The 25,518-nt window shown below is 40.3% G+C and overlaps 2 protein-coding genes across 3 annotated transcripts; both read left to right on the plus strand.

Moving 5' to 3' along the window:
- The first annotated feature begins 388 nt into the window (after nucleotides 1-388).
- On the plus strand, nucleotides 389-20,420 carry LOC139390161 (mothers against decapentaplegic homolog 2-like). 2 transcript variants are annotated; one of them, XM_071137373.1, is made up of 11 exons: nucleotides 389-614; nucleotides 8,438-8,846; nucleotides 13,552-13,641; nucleotides 13,903-14,096; nucleotides 14,289-14,423; nucleotides 14,521-14,595; nucleotides 14,769-14,822; nucleotides 15,002-15,214; nucleotides 17,353-17,490; nucleotides 17,729-17,873; nucleotides 18,248-20,420. In XM_071137373.1, exons 2-11 carry the CDS (start codon nucleotides 8,611-8,613, stop codon nucleotides 18,369-18,371), a joined length of 1,404 nt encoding a protein of 467 aa, XP_070993474.1. In that variant the 5' UTR covers nucleotides 389-614; nucleotides 8,438-8,610; the 3' UTR covers nucleotides 18,372-20,420. The 2 variants fall into 2 exon arrangements, with proteins under 2 accessions (XP_070993474.1, XP_070993475.1); XM_071137374.1 differs by having other exon boundaries at nucleotides 393-614; nucleotides 14,521-14,583.
- A 375-nt stretch (nucleotides 20,421-20,795) lies between these two features.
- On the plus strand, nucleotides 20,796-25,306 carry LOC139389683 (immediate early response 3-interacting protein 1-like). Its single transcript, XM_071136568.1, has 3 exons — nucleotides 20,796-20,969; nucleotides 21,129-21,230; nucleotides 24,674-25,306. The coding sequence occupies exons 1-3, from the start codon at nucleotides 20,879-20,881 to the stop codon at nucleotides 24,727-24,729; spliced, it is 249 nt and encodes an 82-aa protein (XP_070992669.1). The 5' UTR covers nucleotides 20,796-20,878; the 3' UTR covers nucleotides 24,730-25,306.
- Nucleotides 25,307-25,518: the final 212 nt, after the last annotated feature.

The raw sequence follows: 25,518 nt of genomic DNA on the forward strand, positions 1-25,518 counted from the left end.
AGATACACAAGCCGCGGTTGCTACTTTCAAACAGAAACATCATATAAAGTTGTCTCATCAACCTGTTATCTAAAGTAGCCTGGATTTTTTTTCCGCGTGAAATCTTGTCTTTGAGTAACCAATTGTGCATCATTTCAAATTAGGGGATGCCGCTACATGCAATATTTCTGTCCTCACCTCTAGTCTTTATGGACTATGAGAAAGGTTTATCAGTTATATCAATTCATATAAAAGTATGTATCGCAAGCTAGTTCCTCACTCTGACAATGTCAACGACAGATTCGAAAAATAAACCATGCTGTCAAATCAACAAAAAAGATTGACATTGCTGTAGGCCAATCCGATATGCTAAAATAATGTGATTGTCTTCTTTGATCCAATCAGGAGGGATTAAGATTCTGCGTGCAGCTAGCCTACTAGGGTGTCTTTCTTGTTCAGGTCTAGCTAACTTGTGAAGCTAAGCGGCTAGCCAGGTATCAGACTTGAGAAAATACAGCAATCTTCTCGTCGAGATAGCGGCTACATTTATAGTTGGGTTTAAAGGAAAGGTTTCCCCTTTGTCTACTGCATATATCGTTACACGGAGAAGAGCTCGAGATTATCATCATCAAGGGGTAATGCAATGCTTTTAATTTTCCCTCGACTTTTGTTTTGTGTGATGTTAGCTGCTATGGTTTTTTAAAACATTTGGTCTAGCTATCTTATTTATCACTTCAAGTGTTAATATAACATGCAATTGTTATTCTAACTGGCAATGGTGGTGTCGTAATCAAATAATTGTTTCATTATAGCTTACGTTAGCGAACTAGCTAGCTCGTCATTTAGCTAACGTTAGCTGTATTGAGAGTAAGCCTGGGTTAGCTAACTAGCTAATTGTTGTAGCACAACAATAGGAATGGGCGATAATGTACTCCAACCATACAAGTTACGTACTCAATAATTTCCTTAGCCAAGTTAACAATTGATTATTCATATATAAGGTAGCTATGAAAAGCTATCTAATTTGACTAGCTATATAGTTAACGTTAGTTGATTTACTGCTGATAAAATGGCCATCAACCAACTGGCCTGGAAGTGCTAGCTAGCTAACGTTAGCTATGGCCCGGATAACTAGCTAGCCCCTTACTTTAGCCGAGATAGCTAGCTTGCTACTACTTGTACCTACAATAAATAATCTAACCAGCATTGGAGTTTATCAATTAAACAGTTAATCACTGCAGCTAGCTAACCACCCGGTAAATTGAGATGTGGTGTTATACAGAATCCACCCGCACTGTTAGTATTTCAATATTATTTTTGTGTATGTGTATATTCGCAAACAATGGTAGCTATGATGTTAACTTATTGCTATAGCCAGCAGATCCGACCCACTTGCTTTCAGCTGCATTAGGGTTGGACAGCATTCTTGTGTATATTAAAGGGGAATGGAAACACTAGGCTTTAGAACACCAGCTAACTAACGTTAACTGTAAATCGCCATAGTGGCATTGTTGCATCACTGGCAGGTTTTCCACACTGTCTGAAAGACCATGAACTTGGCGTGCATTACAGAGCAACATTACGATTATCAAACAGTATATGAAAACATGATACATTTTGAAAGTTGAGAAACAGCCCTTTAAACTATGACATACAATAGCACCACATAAATCAAATGGCAATCAGTCAAGACAAAACATGTGAACATCTATCTTATACGAACATCTACGCTTTTCCCCCAAACTGCCATTTACACAACATCCTAATGAAGATAGAGGAAACACTTGAATATTGAGTCTTCCTTATTTTGTAAGGCTTGAAACTCAGAATAGTAATATACTACATGGCCAAAAGTACACTACCGTTCAAAAGTTTATGGTCACTTAGAAATGTCGTTTCAACGTCAACAGTGAAGAGGCAACTCCGGGATGCTGGCCTTCTAGGCAGAGTTCCTCTGTCCAGTGTGTGTTCTTTTGCCCATCTTAATCTTTTTATTAGCCCGTCTGAGATATGGCTTTTTCTATGCAACTCTGCCTAGAAGACAAGCATCCCGGAGTCGCCTCTTCACTGTTGACGTTGAGACTGGTGTTTGCGGGTACTATTTAATGAAGCTGCGAGTTGAGGACTTGTGAGGTGTCGGTTTTTCAAACTAGGCACTCTAATGTACTTGTCCTCTTGCTCAGTTGTGCACCGGGGCCTCCCACTCTTTCTATTCTGGTTAGAGCAAGTTTGCACTGTTCTGTGAAGGGAGTAGTACACAGCGTTGTACAAGATCTTCAGTTTCTTGACAAGTTCTCGCATGGAATAGCCTTCAATTCTCAGAACAAGAATAGACTGATGAGTTTCACAAGAAAGTTCTTTGTTTCTGGCCATTCTGAGCCTGTAATCAAACCCACCAAGGCTGTTGCTCCAGATACAAAACCAGTCTAAAGAAGGCCAGTCTTATTGCTTCTTTAATCAGTACAACAGTTTTCAGCTGTGCTAACATAATTGCAAAGGGGTTTTCTAATGATCAATTAGCCTTTTAAAATTATAAACTTGGTTTAGCTAACACAACATGCCATTGGAACACAGGAGTGATGGTTGCTGATAATGGGCCTCTGTACGCCTATGTAGATATTCCATTAAAAATCTGCTGTTTCCAGCTACAATAATCATTTACAACATTAACAATGTCTACACTGTTTTTCTGATCAATGTACTGTTATTTTAATGGAAATTTTTCTTTTTTCTAAGTGACCCCAAACTTTTGCGTGTGTGTGTGTGTGTGTGTGTGTAAAATATGTGTATATGTAAAATATGTGTATATGTATGGGGGAGAGATGGAAATATTTGTCAAATGCGTTATGGAACCATTGTCATTCTCAATGGTTTCTGAAAAAGGTTACTTGCTGTTTTGAGCAGTAGTGAGTTAATTAGATCAGCAATACTGAGTTAATTAGATCAGCAATATTATCAGAGCTCCCCAAATGGGCCAGGTAGGCTAGGCCTACTTCTGTATGCGTAATCAGGTGCTTACCCAACATTGGCGTAATCGTGTGCGTACCCAACATTGGCGTAATCGGGTGCGTACCCAACATTGGCGTAATCGGGTGCGTACTCAACATTGGCGTAATTGGGTGCGTACTCAACATTGGCATAAGCGCACCAAATAAAAGACAGTGAATAAATTGACAACTCTTAAATGGAATTAAATAAACCAAAATTTGTTTCTCAAATGTAGCATAGGTTGTGTGCTCTGCAAACAACGTGTCCACCCTGACAATGGGAAAGGTACATGACTGTAACAATATATTGAATGCATTAAGAGAAATTACCTTAGCCAAACAAACATTGTAAATTTAGAACAGTAAATGTACTACTGGGGTGCCAGCCACACGGCCTCTGCACTGAGACGTGTGAATCAGGCATGAATGTATTAACAGAAATTACCATAACCAAATAAATATTGTAGATTAGAAATTATGGGAATTAACTGTAAATGTAGGCTACTACTGATATGTGTAATGGGGATAGACATTAAAAATCAAAGGGCGAACTATTCACACAATTTAAGTTATGAAATGCTGATTGAGCACGAAATGGTGAACGAGCGCATTCTGGAGAGAGATGTGCCTTGTGTCCCCTTCTAGGACCGTGGCTTCCCTGCAGACTCAATGAATTAGCCCTCTGAGAAAAAACATATTTTGCTACTTCTCGACCCCAATTGTTTTTATCTCGGCTGACCAACAGCCTATCAACCAAATAATCGACCAATGGACTAATTGGGGTCAGCCCTTGAACCCCTATTATTTCATAGTCCATGTAACTTATGTGATTTGTTAAGACATTTTACTCCAGAACAGGCTTGCCTGAACAAAAGAGCTGTGGCTACATTTGAGTAATTACTTTGTATTATTTTATTTAAAAAAAAAAATTGATGCATTTTTATTTCACCTTGACAGAGTATTTTGAGTAGATTGTTGACAAAAAAAAGTAACATTTTAAATACGTTTTCATCCCACTTTGTAACACAATTTGAAGAAATCCAAGGGGTCGGAATACTTTTGCAAGGTAATAGTACACAACGACCATTACCAGCTAAACCAGGATGATTTTGTTGCAAAACTGACTACCAGCCTAAGCTTTCAAATGTCATAGCTATTAGCTAGTTTTCATCATAAGGGTTAAGCTTCAGCCTTAGGCTACATTCATTCTTGCAATCATCAGCCAGCAGGTTTGCTATTTTTAGGAATCATATCACATATATAAACAGACACCTAATGATCTAGCTAGCTAATAATTATATGGGTATCATACATTTTACTGGTAAAATAGCAATCCTGCAGCCCTCTTAGTTGTGGCTGGTAAGCTATCTGCTGTAGCTCGTTAGCTACAAATGGAATCCGACACTAGCCAGTTAATTTTAGCTCTTAGCTAGCTAATACTAATGATGACAAGTGTTCTTCAAATTGTCAATATGAGCACTTAACTAAAATTATCAAAGTCTACATTAACACAAAGACAAAATGAGCTAAATCAAGTCGGCTGGCTAACTAGCTACCTTGTTTTTGGCTGACTGTCAAAAGTAAATTTCACAGACTTGTCTTATCAATAAAAGATGTATATGTACATATTATAATTACTAACATAAAAACAAATTGTTGTCCTGATCTCAAAGCTGTCAAAGTTGTGAGAAACCTTTCAGGTCCAGTGGAGGCGAGGAGCCTCCCGGTAGTAGCATTCATTCACTTTCGGTCCCCGTACCAAAACTCACAATTTGCTCAAATCTGCCAATAACGCAATTGGCGTCAATCATTACTATGGCAATTCAAGATGGCGCTACACATACCTCAAATAAACGTTCAATATAAAAATACTAAAAAGAAACATGAAAAGTGTTGGTTTTATGAGCTGAAGTAAAAGATCCCTAACTGCAGTTCGGTGTCGTAATGGACTTTAGTGGACAAATGCTCACCTTCGATAGACACTGGCATACTAGAGAAGTGTGTTCTTCATGGGTGAATCCTGGTTTCAACTGTACCGGACATCCAGCCAACTTGACACAACTTTTGGAAAGCTTTCGGCACCTTGAGAGTCCATGCCCGACAAATTGAAGCTGTTCTGAGAGCAAAAGGGGGGATGCAACTCTCCATCGATAGACACTGGCACGCTAGAGAAGTGTGCTCTTCGCGAGTGAATCCTGGTTTCAACTTACCCACACGACGCCGTCTACCTGGTTGAGGGGTTTGATGATGTCAGCATTGTGAACAAAGTGCCCCATGGTGGGGTTGTGGTACGGGCCAGCATAAGCTACGAACAAAATTGCATTTTATCAATGGCAATTTCAATCCAGAGGGATTCTGTGACGAGATTGAGGGCCATTCTCATATTATTCATCCGCTGCCATCACCTCATATTTTAGCATGATGATGAGGATGCATGGCCCCATGTCACAAGGATTTGTACACAATTCCTGGAAGCTGAAAATCAAACAGCCTGAGCAACTCTATGTAAAGATGTGTCGTGCTGCATGAGGCAAATGGTGAGCCACAACCCTACTTTTTTAAGGTATCTGTGACCAACAGATGCATATCTGTATTCCCGTTCATGTGAAATCCATAGACTGATTTTCTTATATGAACTAGAGGTTGACCGATTAATCGGAATTAATTAGGGCCGATTTCAAGTTTTCATAACAATCGGAAATCGGTATTTTTGGGCGTCGATTTCCTATTATTTATTTATTTATTTTTATTATTATTTATTTTTTAAATAACTTTTATTTAACTAGGCAAGTCAGTTAAGAATACATTCTTATTTTCAATGACTGCCTAGGAACTGTGGGTTAACTGCCTTGTTCAGGGGCAGAACGACAGTTTTGTACCTTGTCAGCTCAGGGGTTTCAATCTTGCAACCGCACAGTTAACTAGTCCAACACTCTAACCATTGCACTCCACGAGTAGCCTGCCTGTTACGCGACTGCAGTAGAAGCCAAGGTAAATTGCTAGCTAGCATTAAACATATCTTCTAAAAACAATCAATCAAAATCACTAGTTATAACTACTAATCCAGTTTAGCAGGCAATATTAACCAGGTGAAATTGTGTCATTTCTCTTGCGTTCATTGCACGCAGAGTCAGGGTATATGCAACAGTTTGGGCTGCCTGGCTCATTGCGAACCAATTTGCCAGAATGTTATGTAATTATGACATAACATTGAAGGTTGTGCAATGTAACAATAATATTTAGACTTAGGGATGCCACCCGTTAGATAAAATACCGAACGGTTCCGTATTTCACTGAAATAATAAACGTTTTGTTTTTGTAATTATAGTTTCCGGATTCGATCATATTAATGACCAAAGGCTCGTATTTCTGTGTGTTGTTATGTTATAATTAAGTCTGATTTGATAGAGCAGTCTGACTGAGCAGCAGCAGGCCCGTAATCATTCATTCAAACAGCACTTTCTTGCGTTTTGTCAGCAGCTCTTCGCAAGCACAGCGCTGTTTATGACTTCAAGCCTATCAGCCTGATGGCTGGTGTAACCAATGTGAAATGGCTAGCTAGTTAGCCGGGTGTGCGCTAATACTGTTTTAAACGTCACTCGCTTTTAGATTTGGAGTAGTTATTCCCCTTGCGCTGCAAGGGCCGCGGCTTTTGTGGAGCGATGGGTAATGATGCTTCGAGTGTGGCTGTTGTCGATGTGTTCCTGGTTCGAGCCCAGGTAGGGGCGAGGAGGGGAACGGAAGCTATACTGTTACACTGGCAATACTATAGTGCCTATAAGAACATCCAATAGTCAAAGGTATATGAAATACAAATGGTATAGAGAGAAATAGTCCTATAAATACTATATTAACTACAACCTAAAACCTCTTACCTTGGAATATTGAAGTCTCTCACCAACTTTCATATGTTCTCATGTTCTGAGCAAGGAACTCAAACGTTAGCTTTTTTACATGGCACACATTTTACATGGCACATATTACTTTCTTCTCCAACACTTTGTTTTTGCATTATTTAAACCAAATTGAACATGTTTCATTATTTATTTGAGGCTAAATTGATTTTGATGTATTATATTAAGTTAAAATAGGTGTTAATTCAGTATTGCTGTAATTGTCATTATTACAACAAAAAAAATGGCTGATTAATCGGCATCTGCTTTTTTGGTCCTCCAATAATCGGTATTGGCGTTGAAAAATCATAATCGGTCGACCTCTAATATGAACTGTAACTGTTTTTGAAATAGTTTGTTTTTGTTCAGTGTGCGTTAGTGTATGCACATGTTTAGTATTAGTGGATGGAATATATCTATTTGCTTGGCTTTACTTCCAACGATGTTTCCATTCCCCCTTTAAGACACCACAGAGCCAGCGCGAGATATGGCTCGGAAAAAGTACCTCAATCCAGGGATGTACTCTGAATTGTCCCGTTACACCGAGAAGATTGAACAACTGTTTTCCAAGCCATATCTTGTGCCGGCTCCGCAGTGTCTTGATATACACTGTGTACCAAATATTAAAAACGCATGCTTTTTCCATGACCTAGACTGACCAGGTGAATCCAGGTGAAAGCTATGATTCCTTATTGATGTCACTTGTTAAATCCACTGCAATCAGTGTAGATGAAGGGGAGGAGACTGGTTAAAGAAGGATTTTTAAGCCTCGCGGCAGTTGAGACAAGGAATGTGTATGTGTGCCATTCAGACTGTGAATGAGCAAGACAAAATATTTAAGTGTCTTTTAAACGAGGTATGGTAGTAGGTGCCAGGTGCACTGGTTTGTGTCAGGAACTGCAACGCTGCTAGGTTTTTCACGATACACAAGGGGGGGTAACTGTTGAGCAAGAACGGTCCACCACCCAAATGACAGCCAGCCAAGTTGACACGAGGACATCCAGCCAACTGTGGGAACGCGTTGAGCGCCTTGTAGTGCCCAAAAAGGGAGGGTGCAGCTCAATATTAGGAAGGTGTTCCTAATGTTTGTTATACTCAATGTACACAGGAAGGCTGTCTGTGACCCTAGTGCAGCTGTAAGCAAGCGGGTTGGATCTGCTGCCTAATGTAACTGCAGTTGTTGCTGATAAAAGGATGTGATGGTGGGATTGAATGACTAAACTCAACTCTCTGATTTTATGGGTGGTCTTGAAAAATCCCTTATCCACCATGGCCGATTAGTGTGGGCGGACTGGAGCTCCGATGTCGCATTTTTACATTTATTTCAGCACACAAAGAAGAGCCCGCTATTACACTAAACTTCGGAGCTCCAGGTCACCCACACTAGTCGCTGCTCAACTCCATAAATTGTGGGGTTGAGTTTAATCGGCTATGGTGAATAAGGGATTTAACTAGTTTTTCAAGACCACCCATTCACTTTGTAAAGGACCCCACACACACAATTGAGTGCATTATCACACATCACAATCTCTTTTTTTCAGACATTCATTACTGAATTCCTGTTTGATTTTCCCTCAGGTGTTATCTCTTCTGCACATATCTAGCTCATCCTCACACCAGCCCTGTGATTCCTCACGAAACAGAGGGACCACACCAGAGAAAGGGCCAAACTGTGCCTCCCTTCCTCCAGGTCCCCTCTGCCTCCCGAGTGTGTTTGAATTCTCTCAAGAATCCTCCTCGCTATACCCAAAATGTCCTCCATCTTGCCTTTCACCCCTCCGGTTGTAAAGAGGCTCTTGGGGTGGAAGAAGTCAGCCAGCGGCCCCGGGGGAGCAGGGGGTGGAGAACAGAATGGCCAGGAGGAGAAGTGGTGTGAGAAGGCTGTCAAGAGCCTGGTTAAGAAGCTGAAGAAGACTGGACAGCTGGACGAGCTGGAGAAGGCCATCACCACCCAGAACTGTAACACCAAGTGTGTCACCATCCCCAGGTACGTAACCCCATGCCAGGTAACAACACAGAGCTCTGCTTACAGTCGTTGTATGGTTCTGTAGAGTGAACAGTTGACCATGCATCAGATAACTTTGTATGGGGATGATTATATAAGGTGTATTTTATCTGTGTATTTACTATCGGCTAACCCTCTAGTGACCTCTTTCTTTAAACAGCCTCTCTAACATACAAGGTCCTAAAACATAAGGTATTATAACTCCCAAATGATTTAAATCTTTCTGTCCTCCATTGAATCTCAGAAATGGTCCTACAGTTAGTTTTGTAAATGCTGACTCAGCACCCCAACATGTACTTATGCAATGCTTTCAAAAATATTCATACCCCTTGATGTATTCCACATGTTGTGTTACAGCCTGAATTGAAAATCGATTCAATCGATTATTATTTTTTTTCCTCATAGCATGCCACCACCATGCTTCAAGGTAGGTATGGTGTTAGACAGGTGATGAGCTGTGCCTGGTTTTCTCCAGACATAGAGCTTTGCATTCAGGCCAAATAGTTCAATTTTTGTTTCATCAGATCACAGAATCTTTTTCCTTATGCTCTGTCTTTCACATGCCTATTTGCAAACTACAGGTATGCTGTGCTGTCATGTTCTTCCATCTAGCCAGTCTCCAATAAAGCCCAGATTGGTGAGTTGCTGTAGACTGTTATTCTGGCAGGTTCTCCCATCTCAGGCAAGGAACTCTGTAGTTCTGTCAGTGGTCATTGAGTTCTTGGTCACCTCCCTGCCCAAGGTCCTTATTGCCCGGTTGTTCCATATTTTTTCCATTTTCCAATGGAGGCCACTGCTCTTAGACACTTTCAACACTTTAGAAATTGTTTTATATCCTTCCCCAGATATATGCCTCATCACAATTATTTCTCGGAGATCTACAGACAGTTCCTTGGATTTTATGGTATAGTTTCTGCTCTGGCATCCACTGTCAACTGTTGGACCTTTTTATATAGACCGGTGTGTTTATTTCTAAATCATGCCCAAACAATTGAATTGCCCACAGGTGAACTCCAATCAAGTTGTAGTGACATCTCAAGGATGAGCAAAGGAAATTGGATGCACCTGAGCACAATTTGGAGTGTCATAACAAAGGGTGTGAATACTTATGCAAATGAGATATTTCTGTATTTCATTTTCAATACATTTGCAAAAATATTTTCACTTTTGGCATGGTGTGATGGGTGACAGAATACATTTTCAATTCAGGCTGTAACAACAAAATGTGTAATAAGTCGAGGGGTATACTTTCTGAAAGCATTGTATGACATTTGTCTGAGGATGTAAAGGTAATCAGCCAGTTAACCTTGATGTCCTAGAGTAGAACATGTTCTCTGGGTATGTTGTAAAATACCCTTTTTATTCGTTGATGACCTGCTTAGAACAGTTCAGATGTTTGTATGTTTATTAGATAATGAGTAATCTTGTTGACAGGTGGAATCAATATTGTGTAGATGGTCTTGCAAAATGTATTGCAACCAGGGCTCGGAAGTTCAATCATTTTGTTCACACATGCTCCTAAATATTTTGCTGTGCTACCAGACATTCTATTTTGGGAGCACCAGTGCGGAGGGAAAAAAAATCTCCCAGACAGTAGTTCGCTGTACCGTTTCCGAGTGCCCTAGAGAAAAACCACTCGTGGGCATTTGTTTGCACCTTGTTCAATCATGTTACTTCATTAGGTAGCTAGATAGCGAACAGCCTGGTTACTTTACCAGTATATCCAAGGAGATCAATGAATGAATGACTGATCTCTTGCATGTTGTCACACACTAACCTGGCGCTCTTTAAACCCTCTAAGATCGATGTCCGCGCCCCTGCGGAAATCGGCGACGTCATCACCTTTTTTATTAAATACAACCCTGTGTTTGCGCTACACATTTCCGGGTTTTTGCATGGGCTGCGTCTCAATCTGTGGAATCGCTGGTGTCAGGCATCTGAATCTGCGGTAGTTTGTCGCGGTGTTTGTCAGATGTGAGACGATGCCAAAACGTTACGGTTCACGAAAACATCCGTAAAGTCGTCTGATTGGTTTGAGCTACGATTCCACTATCGAAAACTGAGATTCTCACGAACATAGACATGTTGCCTGTTTTGCTATACGACGCCCACAAGCTCCACAGTCCTTTCGGTGTGCTAACGTTTTGATTTCTTCTCAATAATGTCTGTAAAGTCAATGGTTTGAGCTCACTAGGGTTGGGTGATTATTACAATTGCATCGTCTGTCGACGATGTTTGACCGCTATCCTTGATGGTGATGACATTGTAACATCACAAACGATGGTTTAGCATATTTGAGCTTGATTGCACACAGTCGGGCATCGCATTGAGAACACAGCAGGCTGCCATGCCAAGTGGCCTATTCCCTAATTGCCATAGCATACATTTTCAATACATACTATAAGAGGTAGCTAGACTACTAACATAATGCAAGAGAACAATGTAGAAAGAGCGAAGAGCACCAAAGCAGCGCAAAAGGTCAGATGGGGCCTAATGTGTTTTTTTTTTTTCTCTCTCCAAAGTCTGATGATCGTGGGCCTTTTGCAGCAGACAAAGTCATTGTCTGGCTTATCGTTTTAAAATCGTAATTTTCTCCCCGTTTTGATTTGAACGTGACTTGTTGGCCTAGGCATAGCCAACTCTTTCATGATCAACCATCGACTGAATCTGTAGTCCTAACGGATTTGCATCTTTAAGTTCTTTGCTAATAGCCTAAATAAGAACATAGTATAGTAACATGGAGCGAGAGAGAACAAACAATTGCAAGATGGAGTAATCGAATTGGAAGTTTAAACAAACCTGATGCGTTTCTGCTTTGCAAACCAAACAGCCAACGTGTAGGCAAAAATAAATTGTGCCGTCAGAAAATCCCTCTTTGCAAACCAAACAGCCAATAATATAGGCTACCACAGGCTACTGTCAATAACAATTTCAGTAAACGTTACTTTGACAGTGGTTTTTTTCATATTCTTGAATTGCACAACGTGCTTGGAAAAACTCCTGCAGCAGCACTTTAGCGAGAGGTTTCACTACAGGGGGGGGATATATAAATGATACAATCGTATATCAACGATGTTTGGACCGGACGATGTGTCATTGCAGACACTGTCCAACCCTAGAGCTCACGCCCACAAGCTTCACAAGACTTTCATGAAGGTAACCCGGTACCGGCCAGTATAAAGGACTAAAAGTTAATTGAAGTAGAATATGCACAAACGCGATCCAGATTTTCATACCAATTCTGTACCATACCGGGGTATACAGTATTACCGAATGTGCGCACAAGGGGTGCTATTTCAAAACAACACACAAAACAAATTAGGCAACAGGGATCTTTATCCATGAGGGGATTGAATGCATCTGCTGTAACCAAGAAGCATGATCTTGACATCTAGCCACTTCGATAGCAAGCTAGCAAACCAAATGCAAAACTGGAGCCCTCAGCTGGACATCATTTATTTGACGCTAGTTATAAGCACTGGCGTAGCACGGTTTTGAAAATCATACCAGAATTCGATATATCGCACAAGTGGTATATTTCTCAGCAATAGGGCAGACACTTCAAAACATACTTCCTTTTTGATATAATATTTTAAAATCTGTTTTGGCACGTGTGAAAGTTACTCAATGTGTTTCTATGGGCTAATAGCAGTAAGGCCAAATTCAATGTTTTATCAAATAATTGTTTTTATATATATATATATATATATATATAATATACCTACAGGGTTGCTACCAATTAAAAACATATATATTTTAGAGCCCTGATTGCAACTCGCCAGTCTCCATGTGTCATGCTTATCATGTATTAGAGGGAAGTTTAGAACCTATTTCAGAGCTCTTTTAGGAACATAACATACTGGCCGAGCCTATAGTTTAGATTCAGTCCCACTTCTGAGGTAGGCTATATCAGCTCTGAATTCTGATTCTGGATATTGTATCAGAAGCAAATATCACATCATATTTCGCCATTCCATTTTTATTTAATTTCTAGAGTTAATTTTCTGATCATTCCTTTCTACGTGTCCATTAGAATCACAAAGTGAATTGTAGAGGGTGGTTAAATGGAAATGCACTTTTTTTCCAAGGTTGCGCCCTCCTTTTCTTTTAGTCCCATTGTGTGTCTTCTGTGTTTACTTGAATGTCTCAAGATAAGTTAAGTGCTTCCAACCGACACAGCTGTGGTGGAAAAGTTTCATAGTTTTTCAGAATATTTGGTACAATGCCACAGTAACATTAATGTTTTTTTTGTCTTGCATACTGTTTCTTTGTATATACTACTATACTCCAGAGGCGGCTGGTGGGAGGAGCTATAAGGGGACGTGCTCATTTTAATGCCTGGAATGGAATTAATGGAACAGTATCAAACATATGGAAACCACATGTTTGACTCTGTTACATTAATTCCATTCCAGACATTACAATGAACCCCTACTGCTGTAGCTCCTCCCATCAGCCTCCACTGCTGTATTCCCATCTTATGCCGTTTTTCTTTATTCCGTCAAAAGGCTTCTCTTATTTGGCGTGTCTTTTTTCAGTTACCGCTGAAAGAATGAAATACCTGATTGAAAATTACTCTAATAAAAGAGGCCTTTTAATGTTTACATTACCCATACTGGTATTTCTGAATGACTCATGCCCCATGTTTATCATTTGTTTTTGTTTTGTTTGGTTTTTCTGTGCACAGCAATTGCTCTGAAATATGGGGACTGAGTACACCAAATACGATAGAACAGTGGGATACCTCAGGCCTATACAGCTACCCTGACCAAACCAGGTGACTATCTATCCTCAACTGTCCTGTGCTACATACTGTTGTACAACCTTGATGTGGGAAGTAATCATTCCAGGGGGGTGAGAGACATTGAGAACACAAATTCCATTCATACCTCATCACTCCCCTCTTCCCCTCTCCACACCGCCACCTTTTGTCTTCCTGGCCACATGCGTCTCCATCTCTTCTTCTCTTCCTCCCGTTTCTTCCTTCCCTTACACTTTCAATTCTTACATCTATTTCCTCTATTGTCCATCCTGTCAGATCCCTGGATGGGCGCCTGCAGGTATCTCACAGAAAGGGTCTTCCTCACGTCATCTACTGCCGCTTGTGGCGATGGCCCGACCTGCACAGCCACCATGAACTGCGTGCCATCGAGGCCTGCGAGTACGCCTTCCACCTCAAGAAGGATGAGGTCTGCATCAACCCCTACCACTACCAGAGGGTGGAGACCCCGGGTAGGTTGTCTTTTGAACCAGTGGTGTGTGTGTGCTGACTTGTAGGTGCCATAAAAGCCTATGTTAACAGCTAGTTCTGCGATTATTTCTGCTGGCATGAGACATGAAAAAGGATGGGATAAGTGGGAATAGTCTTCATTGATATTTTGTAAAGAACTTTGTTTGACATTTGAAGAATCTTCTCTCCTCTAGTTCTGCCTCCTGTACTTGTACCAAGACACTCAGAAATTCTGACAGAGCTGCCCCCATTGGACGACTACACTCATTCCATACCTGAGAACACAAGCTTTCCTGCGGGGATCGAGCCTCCAAATAACTACATACCAGGTTTGTGCATCTACCATGAGTTGATATGCAAATGGCCTTCATGATAACGATGTATCAGGTTCAGCTCATCAGTAGTTTCCCCCCTCTGTTACTATAGAAACACCACCACCTGGATACATAAGTGAGGATGGGGAAGCCAGCGATCAACCGATGAATCAAAGTATGGACACAGGTATATTCCACTTACCTCAAATAGCATGTTCTAACATAAAATAAGAAAGAAAACAGTTGTCCAACTGTCAAGTTTTGATTTGTTGATTAAATATCTTAGTGGATTCTTTGCAGGAATAAGTCCGACCATGCGATTTTATAATTGTTTTTTTTATTTTGTATTTTTCATGTCAGGTTCTCCTGCTGAATTGTCCCCTGGCACCCTCTCACCTGTCAATCATAGCATGGGTAAGAATAACTGTCTGTCTAAAGCATCAGTCATTTATCAGTCACTTGTAATCTGACCAAATTTGACAACATTTATTGAGTACTATTTAGACAGCCCAGTGCCTACATTGGAGATCATTGGTCTACTCCCGTCAACATGTGTACTTGCTTTTTATAATGACATCCCCCATGTTTTTCAGACCTGCAGCCGGTGACTTACTCTGAGCCTGCGTTCTGGTGCTCTATAGCCTACTATGAGCTGAACCAGCGTGTTGGAGAGACATTCCACGCTTCGCAGCCCTCTCTGACCGTGGATGGTTTCACAGACCCCTCCAACTCAGAGCGTTTCTGTCTGGGCTTGCTCTCCAACGTCAACAGGAATGCCACTGTAGAGATGACCAGGAGGCACATAGGTACAACGGGCTACGCCACAAGAGGCACACTATTCCTTATGTGGTGCACCACTTTTGAAGGCTCTGGCCAAAAGGAATTCTGTAATTCTGTAATTCTGTAATTTAACACACATGTTTTGTTAGTGCTGAGAGATTAGTGCTTTTTGAGTTCAGTTCTATGTTTTGATAATTTAAAAAAAAACATTAAATGTATTGTGAAATAGTGAACTTAAATTTCCAAAAGATTGAATATATTCCATTGTCTCTGTCAGGTCCACATTGGGTAGATGTAAATAGAAAAATATGAAATAATATATTTGTTGTGTATATTACTTTGTTTTTATTTGATGACTTTCCATTTTTTTTGTATTTTACCCCCTTTTTCGTGATATCCAATTACGATCTTGTCTCATCGCTGCAACTCACCAATGGGCTCGGGAGAGACAAGGTCGAGTCATGCGTCCTCAGAAACTGACAACCTAAATCAGCCTGCAGGCGCCAGACACGCCACAAGGTGTCGCTAGAGCGCGATGAGCCAAGTAAAGCCCCCCCCCGACAACGCTGGGACTCCCAGTCACTGCTTGTTGCGACAGCCTGGGATCAACCCGGGTCTGTAGTGACGCCTCAAGCATTGTGATGCAGTGCAAGCTTAAGTCAAGCTTAGGTCCAAAATAAGCCCATAGAGACGGATTGGGTTTATTTTAGAAAGATTTTGGCGAGAGTGAAACCTCTCGCTTCGCCTCTTCCTCTGATCAGTCTCTGAGCTGGAAAAAACTGGCGCAATGGATTATGGTCATTGTAGTTAATTACCACATTTCTGCACTGAACTAGGTTGAATATTTGCGTAATGAAAACTACAGCTCCCTTCAGCCCAGCATAGTTCTTGACTTGATTTCTCTTGTGAATTATTTGATTTCTCTCTAAAGAAACAACGTGTTGGACTCACAGAAAAACCTATAACTAAATGGAATTAAAGTAATTGAACAGCACTGTTTTGTAGCTGAAATACTCATGCTTATTTACACTGAACAAAAATATAAACGCAACATGTAAAGTGTTGGTTTCATGAGCTGAAATAAAAGATCCCAGAAATTTTCTGTACGCACAAAAGGCTTATTTCTCTCAACTGTGTGCACTAATTTGTTTACATCCCTGTTTGTGAGCTTTTCTCCTTTGCCAAGATAATCCATCTACCTGACAGGTGTGGCATATCAAGAAGCTGATTAAACAGAATGATCATTGCACATTATAAAAGGCCACTAAAATGTGCAGTTTTGTCACACAACACAATGCCACAGATGACTCCTTTTTAAGCGAGTGTGCAATTGGCATGCTGACTGCAGGAATGTCCACCAGAGCTGTTACCAGAGAATGTAATGTTCATTTCTCTACCATAAGCAACCCCCAATGTCATTTTAGAGAATTTGTCAGTTTGTCCAACTGGCCTCACAACCACAGACCACAATTATGGTGTTGTGTGGGTGAGCGGTTTGCTAATGTCAACGAGGTGCCCCAAGGTGGCAGTAGGCTTATGGTATAGGGAGGCATAAGCTACGGAAAACAAACAATGGCATTTTATCGAAGGCCATTTGAATGCACAGAGATACATTTTCGTGCCATTCATCCGCTGCCAGCACCTCATGTATCAGTGTGATAATGCACGGCCCCATGTTGCAAGGATCTGTACCCAATTCCTAGAAGCTGAAAATTATCCCAGTTCATCCATGGCCTGCATACACACCATACATGTCACCCATTGAGCATGTTTGGGATGCTCTGGATCGACGTGTACAACCGCATGTTCCAGTTCTCGCCAATATCCAACAAGTTCGCACAGCCATTGAAGAGAAGAGGGACAACATTCCACAGGCCACCATCAACAGCCTGATCAACTCTGAGAAGATGTTGTGCTGCATGAGGCAAATAGGGGTCACCAGATTTCTGATCCACGCCCCATTTCTATTTATTTATTATATACACGGTATCTGTGACCAACAGATGCATATCCGTATTCCCAGTCATGTGAAATCCATTGATTAGGGCCTAATGCAAGTATTTCAATAGGCTGTTTTCCTTATATGAACTCTAACGCAGTAAAATCTTTGAAATTGTTGCGTGTTGCATTTTTTTTGTTCAGTATATTTTGCATTATTCCACAGGAAGAGGGGTCCGGCTGTACTATATTGGCGGTGAGGTGTTTGCTGAGTGTCTCAGTGATAGCGCCATCTTTGTTCAGAGTCCAAACTGCAACCAGCGGTATGGGTGGCACCCAGCAACCGTTTGCAAAATTCCTCCAGGTAACTTAGACGAACACCATCTCTTTGATTTCGATGTGCTCACTCCTATTATCATTTCATACTATTACTAATATGTTTTCTGTTGTCTCAGGTTTAGATTATGTTTAGTTAGTCTTCCTACTTGTTTCTACAGAAAATATAATATTGATTGCAGGGAGGTTCTGCAGGCTTTACTTATGTTCTAAACAAAGTCCATACATTATTCCCAGCTGACCCTCTCCTCCCCTCGCTCCCTCAGGTTGTAACCTGAAGATCTTCAACAACCAGGAGTTTGCAGCACTGCTGGCCCAGTCCGTAAACCAGGGCTTTGAGGCTGTGTACCAGCTCACCAGGATGTGCACCATCCGCATGAGCTTTGTCAAAGGCTGGGGGGCTGAATACAGGCAAGCATGATGACTGACTATTACAAGAATACTTTTATTCTTGCAGTTGTACACATCTAAGTAGTTAGTAGACGATGGATAGTCGGAGGAAGACGGTAATATTAATATACTCATCGGCATACATTTAAAAAAATAAGAATAACATTGTAGCTTGCCAATGGTCCGCTTTTCTGGATTTATTAGAAGTTTGGAATGTTTAAGGAGCTGGAGGGGTAGTCAAACGTTACTTGACCGTCTTCAACAATACCTCTGTTACAGGGCAAGAAGTTTAAAAAAAGTTCAGGCTAACCTTGGGTTTGGGTGATGTTCCTGTGCTTGCATGCCGAGTGATTTCACTAATTTGGCTTTGTTGTGGTCTTTCATTTGTCTCCCAGGCGGCAGACTGTCACAAGCACTCCCTGCTGGATTGAGCTGCATTTGAATGGACCCCTGCAATGGCTGGACAAAGTGTTGACTCAGATGGGATCCCCTTCTGTACGTTGCTCCAGTATGTCATAATCCTAGAAAACGACCCAAATAGTCGCCCACTCAAAGATCATAAAATTCGAACTTGAGTCCCATCGTGGAAAAAAGCTGCAGAATATATTTCTGCTGTAACATACTTCATAGTATTTGTGGCCTAGTGCCACTTCCCTGTCTAAACGCACACACGCCGTGAGACAGACTTTTCCGAATATAATTTGGCACTTTGTTACCCATCTTTGTGTTGCACCTTGTTAAATTGCTTTTCCCCAAATCCTTAATATTAGATCTATTTGTGGTACAAATAAAATGTATATTGGTTTTAAAGTCCAGGGATGAATTGTTGTAGGCAGGGGAAATACCAAAAAATCTTCTACACATAGTTTCTCAGTAAGAGAATGCTTGTATAAGTAACACAAGCGTAAATGCTAAATATATTAATCCATCTTTTTGACCATGAGGTAACTTTTCTCTGGGAAACATGGATACATCTTTTTTTTGTCAGGGGGAGTTAGCTTGGTTAAGAAATTATGATGGCCTTTGTTGCTTTCTCCTTTAAGGGAAATGCTAAATTATGTTTTTAAATGTAATTGCTTAATTGACGTAATTAACTATTTTACTCTTTTGTCAGAATATTTCTTTTTTTATTCCAGATGTGTGTCGTTGTAAGATTCACTTCTTAATGGACATATAGGAATGTTTAGCAAAAAAAAAAAATCTGGCTATAGCTGACATTCATTTGAGCTCTTTGTCATTATATGGCATTCTCAATGTTATTATAGGTAGCCTATGTTTCATTTCCACCACACACAGCCTCAGAATGCAGGCTAGTAAGTCCTGAACTTGCTTAAGTTTGGATGCACAAAGCAGGGACCAGAGAATATCAGCTCCAAAAGCGCTTTCTCATGTTTCACTGGATGTCTAAGTCTCTCGAGGTGAATTATTGAAAAGTTATTTCACTTGGAGAATTAGAGGTATCAGTGAATTTCATTCTATATTGTGTTTAGCCTATATCCCCTTTCTTTTGCTACTTTTTTGTATTCTCATGTATTTTTATATATAAATATACTTAAATGTTCTTCTGTCATTCACTTTTTATTAGAGTTAATATTTTCAAGACTGCCTGTTTTTAAGTGACATGGCTCGCAATCGATGAGGAGCATGGATCATTCCAGTTTATTTTTTTTAAAGGTTAAACTTTAATCTAATTCCAAAAAAACACTGCCCCACGTAATGTAAACAGGTATATTCTCAACAACAACAAAAAAACACATCTAGTACATCAAAATGACACAAATCAAAGCTTAAATGCCTGTAACCTGATATCTGTTTTCCTGCAATGTATGGTTAGGTTATGTGACTCAGAGGCATGTATGAACCTTTTTTTTGACTCCTTCATCTCTTCACTCTTGGAAGCCATTTGGTGCTCAATAAAGGATAAAAGGTCAACCATAAAACTGATATTTTTTATTGCTTCAGATTTTTTTTTTAGCTAAATGTTACAGAAACTTGGCAGTATTCCATGTTCTTACATGAGAGATGAAACTGCACACTGGGACATAGATTCTGTATTAGTGTATGTATTTGTTCTTGTCTATAAAATACAGTATGTACAACAAGACTGAGCTTGCAGTATGCCATTGTCATTTTGTGGCTGTTGCAAGATTTTTTTAACATCTGTTTTCTCCCTTCTCCTTTATTGATGTTATTAATCTGTTAACCTTACGGCACTAGTGATTGTACTTTGTAAGTGCAACTACTGTAGTGAGTTTGGATTTGGGGAACTGAACCATGTGTTAGGGTCCAGTGTTGAAGCCTTGTACCATTGGCCTACAAGATATGAATGTGAAGAGTACATAACAAATCTGAAGTGGACCAGACGTACATAACAGTAGAACAGTAATATGTGTATTTAACAGTAAACTATTTGCAAAGCAGTCAGTATAGTAGTTGTCACAGTTGTTTTACCAGTAGAGGGCGTTATTGATAGAGCAGGGTTTTTTTTCTGACCATAAGCTTCTCAGGCGTGTGGCATATTATGCAGACTTCATAAAACACTAATAAAGATTTTTATTCTCATGATGACCATGTTTCTGTCATCTTTATTAACACGAATGTTTTTCCACTGATCTCAGTCTACAGTTGCGTCCTCATGTTTACCTTTTCTTATCTACAGAAATTAAATTTGACCGTTATAGTAAATCGTTGCAATTTCAGTGTTTGATCTTATTGAATGAGAGCCATTCAATTATATGTCTATGTTTACATCCCTAGCCTCCCAGGAATATTCGTTTTTGGACAACGTTTTCAAGCACTAACACCATCAAATCAATAGCTACCCCTTTGGCCATGAGTATGAATTATTATTAGACATTATTGGTATTACATTGGCCGTTTACTGTGTCCCTCGCTCTTCAAGAAGTCACGCTTTCGAACTGCTCGTTCGATTCGTCCTTCTCATGCTGCCATAGCTGCATTTAGGCAACGTCACAAGAAATACGTGAAGCTGCTAAAGTTAGCTAGCTAATACTTTACAGATATCAATGGCGTTTACATTATATTCCCTTATTCAAGCGGTGATTTTGTGTGTTAATGCTGTCGCCGTATTGCACGAAGATAGATTTTTAAGTAAAAGTAAGTGGCTGTGCATATTTTGTTTAACATTGCTTTCAACAGTGTTTTGCTAACGTTAGCTAGCTACACCAGTAATAAGTGGAACAGCTTGTTTATTGATACAATGATATCTCTTATGGCCTAGTGTTTGCATATAATATAGCATTTTTCCCCCTCTAGTTGGCTGGGGTGTGGACCAAAGTGTTGGTGGATTTGGTGATGAACCAGGCATCAAAGTGCAGCTAATGAACCTTGTCCGCTCTGTGAGGACAGTGATGAGAGGTATGGCCATAGAGATGAATAGAGGACTTTAGCAAAGATGTGTGTGTGTGTGTCTATATATTATAACTAACCCAAGATTCACTACATGATCAAAATTATGTGGACACCTGTTGGGTGGTTAGGCCTGGCTTGCAGTTGGCATTTCAATTAATCCTATAGGTGTTCGATGGGGTTGACATCAGGGTTCTGTGCAGGCCAATCAAGTTTCACACCTATCTCGACAAACTATTTCTGTACGGACCTCGTTTTGTGCACCGGTGCATTGTCATGCTGAAACAGGGAAGGGCCTTCCCCAAACTGTTGCCACAACGTTAGAAGCACAGAATCATCTAGAATGTCATTGTATGCTGTAGCCTTAAGATTTCCCTTCACAGGAACTAAGGGACCTAGCCCAAATGATGATAAAAAGGTCCCAGACCATTATTCCTCCTCCGCCAAACTTTACAGTTGCCACTATGCTATGCATTGGGGAAGGTAGCGTTCTCCTGGCATTCGCCAAACCCAGATTCGTCCGTCGGACTGCCAGATGGTGAAGTGTGATTCATCACTCCAGAGAACATGTTTTCACTGGGACTGAGTTTTACACCACTCCAGTCGACGCTTGGCATTGAACATGGGAATCTTAGGCTTGTGTGCTGATGCTCTGCCATGGAAACCCATTTCAGGAAGCTCCCGATGAACAGTTATTGTGCTGACAATGCTTCCAGAGGCAGTTTGGAACTCGGTAGTGAGTTTTACAACAGAGGACAGACAGATTTGTATGCGCTTCAGCACTCGGCGGTCCTATTCTGTGAGCTTGTGTGGCCTACCACTTCACGGCTGAGCCGTTGTTACACCTAGACGTTTCCACTTCACAATAACAGCACTTACAGTTGACCGGGGCAGCTCTAGCAGGGCGGACATTTGACTAACTGACTTTGGAAAGGTGGCATCCTATCAAGGTGCCATGTTGAAATTCACTGAGCTTTTCAGTAAGGCAATTCTACTGCCAATGTTTGTCTATGGCGATTGCATGGCTGTGTGCTCAATTGTATACACCTGTCAGCAATGGGTGTGGGTTAAATAGCCGAATCAACTCATTTGAAGGGATGTGCACATTCTTTTGTATATACAGTGTAGTTCATCTGTGTCGTTTTCAATGGGAGCAATGAAGCATAGTGTGTAGAAAAATGCAAGGAGGTGGGCAGAGCCAAGCACAATCTAGTAAGATCCTATTGGCACGTTCTGGCATGTATTCACATATTTCCATTAGGGAACGCCTTCTCTGTGCATGTATGCATTAACTCAATTTGCCCTTGCACTCCTTGTAAACAACGTACTTTAAAAAAACTTTGTCAAAGGGTCACGTCTACAAAACTTTGGAAGTTTTGGAAACAGAACTGTATTGAGGTTGGGCTTTTCTTCGATGAGAAAATCTGCAGAATGTCGACCCAGTTCCATCTCGCTTCATACTCTCCCACTGCCAACCACTGGGCTTCCTCTCCCCACCATATTTAGTGAGGGGTGAAAATTCCTTCCGGATGCTTCAGATTTATACATCCGGTGAAAAATCTGGCTCCTTGTTCTATCTGTGACTTTAGTGCCCAAAAGCTTGTTTTAGACTGAGCAGCGTCATTGATTACTTTCACCATTTTGAAGTAGTCAACTGGGTGGGACTTCATATGGGTTGTAGTGATGTGCAGTTGGTGAATGATTTATGCTTTTTGTACTGACTCGAGGAGTCATGATTAGCTTTTCTGAGTGACCTGTCATTTTAGTTGTTCGTTTGATCTGCTGGCCATAATAGGTCCCACAGCATGATTGATACACACTCAGTGGCTCCAGAGACGTTCTCTGACCAACAACTGTCTGTCATATATGCGCACAGGAAAATAGATCATGCTGAAGGCAGCATAGATAAGAAAAACTGATAATTAATCGCATGGTGCAATAATTATTTAATTAAAGCTGCAATATGCGGAAAACGCTCTGCCATTTCCTGGTTGCAAAAATTTGAATAGTTTTCCTAATTTCAGTTTGTCACAAAACAAGCAATAGTGTAGAGAATCCTTGTACTGTCTAAACCGCTGTGAAATATATTTTCAATTACCAAAAATATTGTAATTTCAGCTGTTTGAAGCTGGTGTACAAAACCAAAAGTAAGACGCAAAAATGAAACTTAAGGACAGGAAGCATAGAAATAGCGTACATAGAACAGATGTGCTGCTTCTTAGACTGGCTTTCAATGAGAATGACGGATTTATAACTCACATTTCTATGTGAATTTGATCAGGTTGCGGAAAAGTTATGACGGACACAGCTTTATAAACAAACTTGAACTCGAGAACAAATCGTTTGAGGTGCTGCAGTTCGCTAACGGTATTGTGCTCATCACCCTCACAGCAGTCAAGCAAGAAGGAGTTGGCATAGAATCAAAGGATTGTTGACAAGATGTAAACTATGTTTCCTTTCCTAATATTTATTGAAAACAGAAATAAATCTGTACAATGAGCACTTGCATTTTAAGTTCATCGTTCGTTGTTGGTTAACTTTGGTTAACTAGCTAGCGACATTTAGCCATATTGGCATTAGTGTGACAAGTCAAAACACCTCAAAACTAGACATGTTATCAATAGCAAGATACAACAAGCTGAAAACGAGCCACCTGCAATTCCCCACATTGCAACTTGTTGTAATTTTTTATAGTTATCTGATCATCCAGAATCATAACACACAGCATTTCGCTCCATTGATGCCCGTGCATCATTTTTGTGCGGTTGTAGCCTAACCCATCTATGGGTTAAGGAAGGATCACATAATTCCATCAGGTTACCAGGAGGGATCAGGCAATGAATTATACTCGTGAGAAAACATTCCATAACTGCGGGTGGCAGTAAATTACCAACCTTTACTTTATACCTGTTCAAACCACACATTCTACGTGGCAGTGTGCAGCCTTTCCATTTGTTTGACAGCACAAAGTAGTAGTAGAAAAATGTAATTGTTGTCGATAGTTAATACAGCCACAAAGTCATAAACTCTTCCTATTTCTACAATTTATATCTTCTTAAAATCTGACTTTAACCTAACCCTAACCACACTGCTAACATTGTCTAACACCTAACCTTAAATTAAAACAAAAATGCACATTTTTGTTTTCATACATTTTTTTCGATATAGACAATTGGCTATGTCATCTAGTGGAAACCCTTCAAAATGGGGATGGCCTCAGTGGCGCTGCACATGCTCTCACAGACGCCATAATGGGACAGATATAATGCAATGTCCATCTAAAAATCAATACCATATTCAAATATCAACAACAAAAATATTCTGCATTCATGTTGTTGTTTTTTTTAATAGATTATTCTTGTTTTCCTCTTAACAATTTGATGTTAACCAGACTGAACTGAGACTGGTCTGACTTTGGCATTATTCATAATCTTTACTCTCTCATCTTGCAGTGCCCTTGATTGCTGTCAATTCTGTCTGCATTGTGTTGTTGCTGCTTTTTGGCTGAAGAGAAGACTGGACTGAATTTGGACGCTGAACTAAGAGAAGCCACTTTCAGGGGTCAGGAGGATGTCACCCTGGCACCTGGAGGAGGGACCCTACATGCACCAGGAAGAAGAGTACACCCACACGTTTATGTATCTCAGAGATTCAGCATTACATTTGATTTCCTTTATTATTATTATTCCTTACATTTGTCAAACCTGTTGGTCTTAGGTCAGGCTAAGTGACAGTTCAGATGCAAGAACAATCTGAGTTTACTACATTCACAGTTTCTTTTACAGACACCTGTGAGTCAATGTTATAGCACAAGGCAGTTCAAAAGTGCCTACGGTTGCTTTTGGAAGATTTCTTCATTGTAAAAGGATAATTGACTTTGATCTCATGATTCAACTTTCTTTCTCCTTATTTGAAATTGTGGTTCGTCGCAGTTCTGATGGTATATTCTGTATCTGTTGCTTTTAACATATTCCTGGATAAAAAGTTGTCATTTTGTGTCCCATACACAATTTAATTGTGTATGACTTTTTCTAAGTAACTTTCTATGAATTATTTGAAAAAAATAAAGATTTGTTAAAAATCTACCACTTTTGAGTTTGTTCATAACCCAACATTAGCTAAAAATAGTAATAATTTTAGCAGGCGCACTCATCCAGAGCGATTTACTCTCAGAGCAAGTTGAACATTACATCATTTTCTTGTCCCAGAACACACTCCCTACTTACACAACTTTTCTTTGATCATGGCTGTGTCAAAAGCACATTAAGAAGACCAAAGAGACCTTGCTCAAAATATA

The sequence above is a fragment of the Oncorhynchus clarkii genome, chromosome 30 (assembly GCF_045791955.1).
Source record: "Oncorhynchus clarkii lewisi isolate Uvic-CL-2024 chromosome 30, UVic_Ocla_1.0, whole genome shotgun sequence".
NCBI classification, from domain to species: Eukaryota; Metazoa; Chordata; class Actinopteri; order Salmoniformes; family Salmonidae; genus Oncorhynchus; species Oncorhynchus clarkii.

What these genes read in the sequence shown, in the direction of transcription:
- LOC139390161 (XM_071137373.1), top strand. Translation starts at nt 8,611, where the DNA reads ATGTCCTCCATCTTGCCTTTCACCCCTCCGGTTGTAAAGAGGCTCTTG. An exon ending in GATGACCAGGAGGCACATAG is followed by an intron (nt 15,215 to 17,352) that starts GTACAACGGGCT and finishes ATTATTCCACAG; the next exon opens with GAAGAGGGGTCCGGCTGTAC. An exon ending in CGTTTGCAAAATTCCTCCAG is followed by an intron (nt 17,491 to 17,728) that starts GTAACTTAGACG and finishes TCGCTCCCTCAG; the next exon opens with GTTGTAACCTGAAGATCTTC.
- LOC139389683 (XM_071136568.1), top strand. Translation starts at nt 20,879, where the DNA reads ATGGCGTTTACATTATATTCCCTTATTCAAGCGGTGATTTTGTGTGTT. An exon ending in AGATAGATTTTTAAGTAAAA is followed by an intron (nt 20,970 to 21,128) that starts GTAAGTGGCTGT and finishes TTCCCCCTCTAG; the next exon opens with TTGGCTGGGGTGTGGACCAA. An exon ending in TGTGAGGACAGTGATGAGAG is followed by an intron (nt 21,231 to 24,673) that starts GTATGGCCATAG and finishes CTCATCTTGCAG; the next exon opens with TGCCCTTGATTGCTGTCAAT.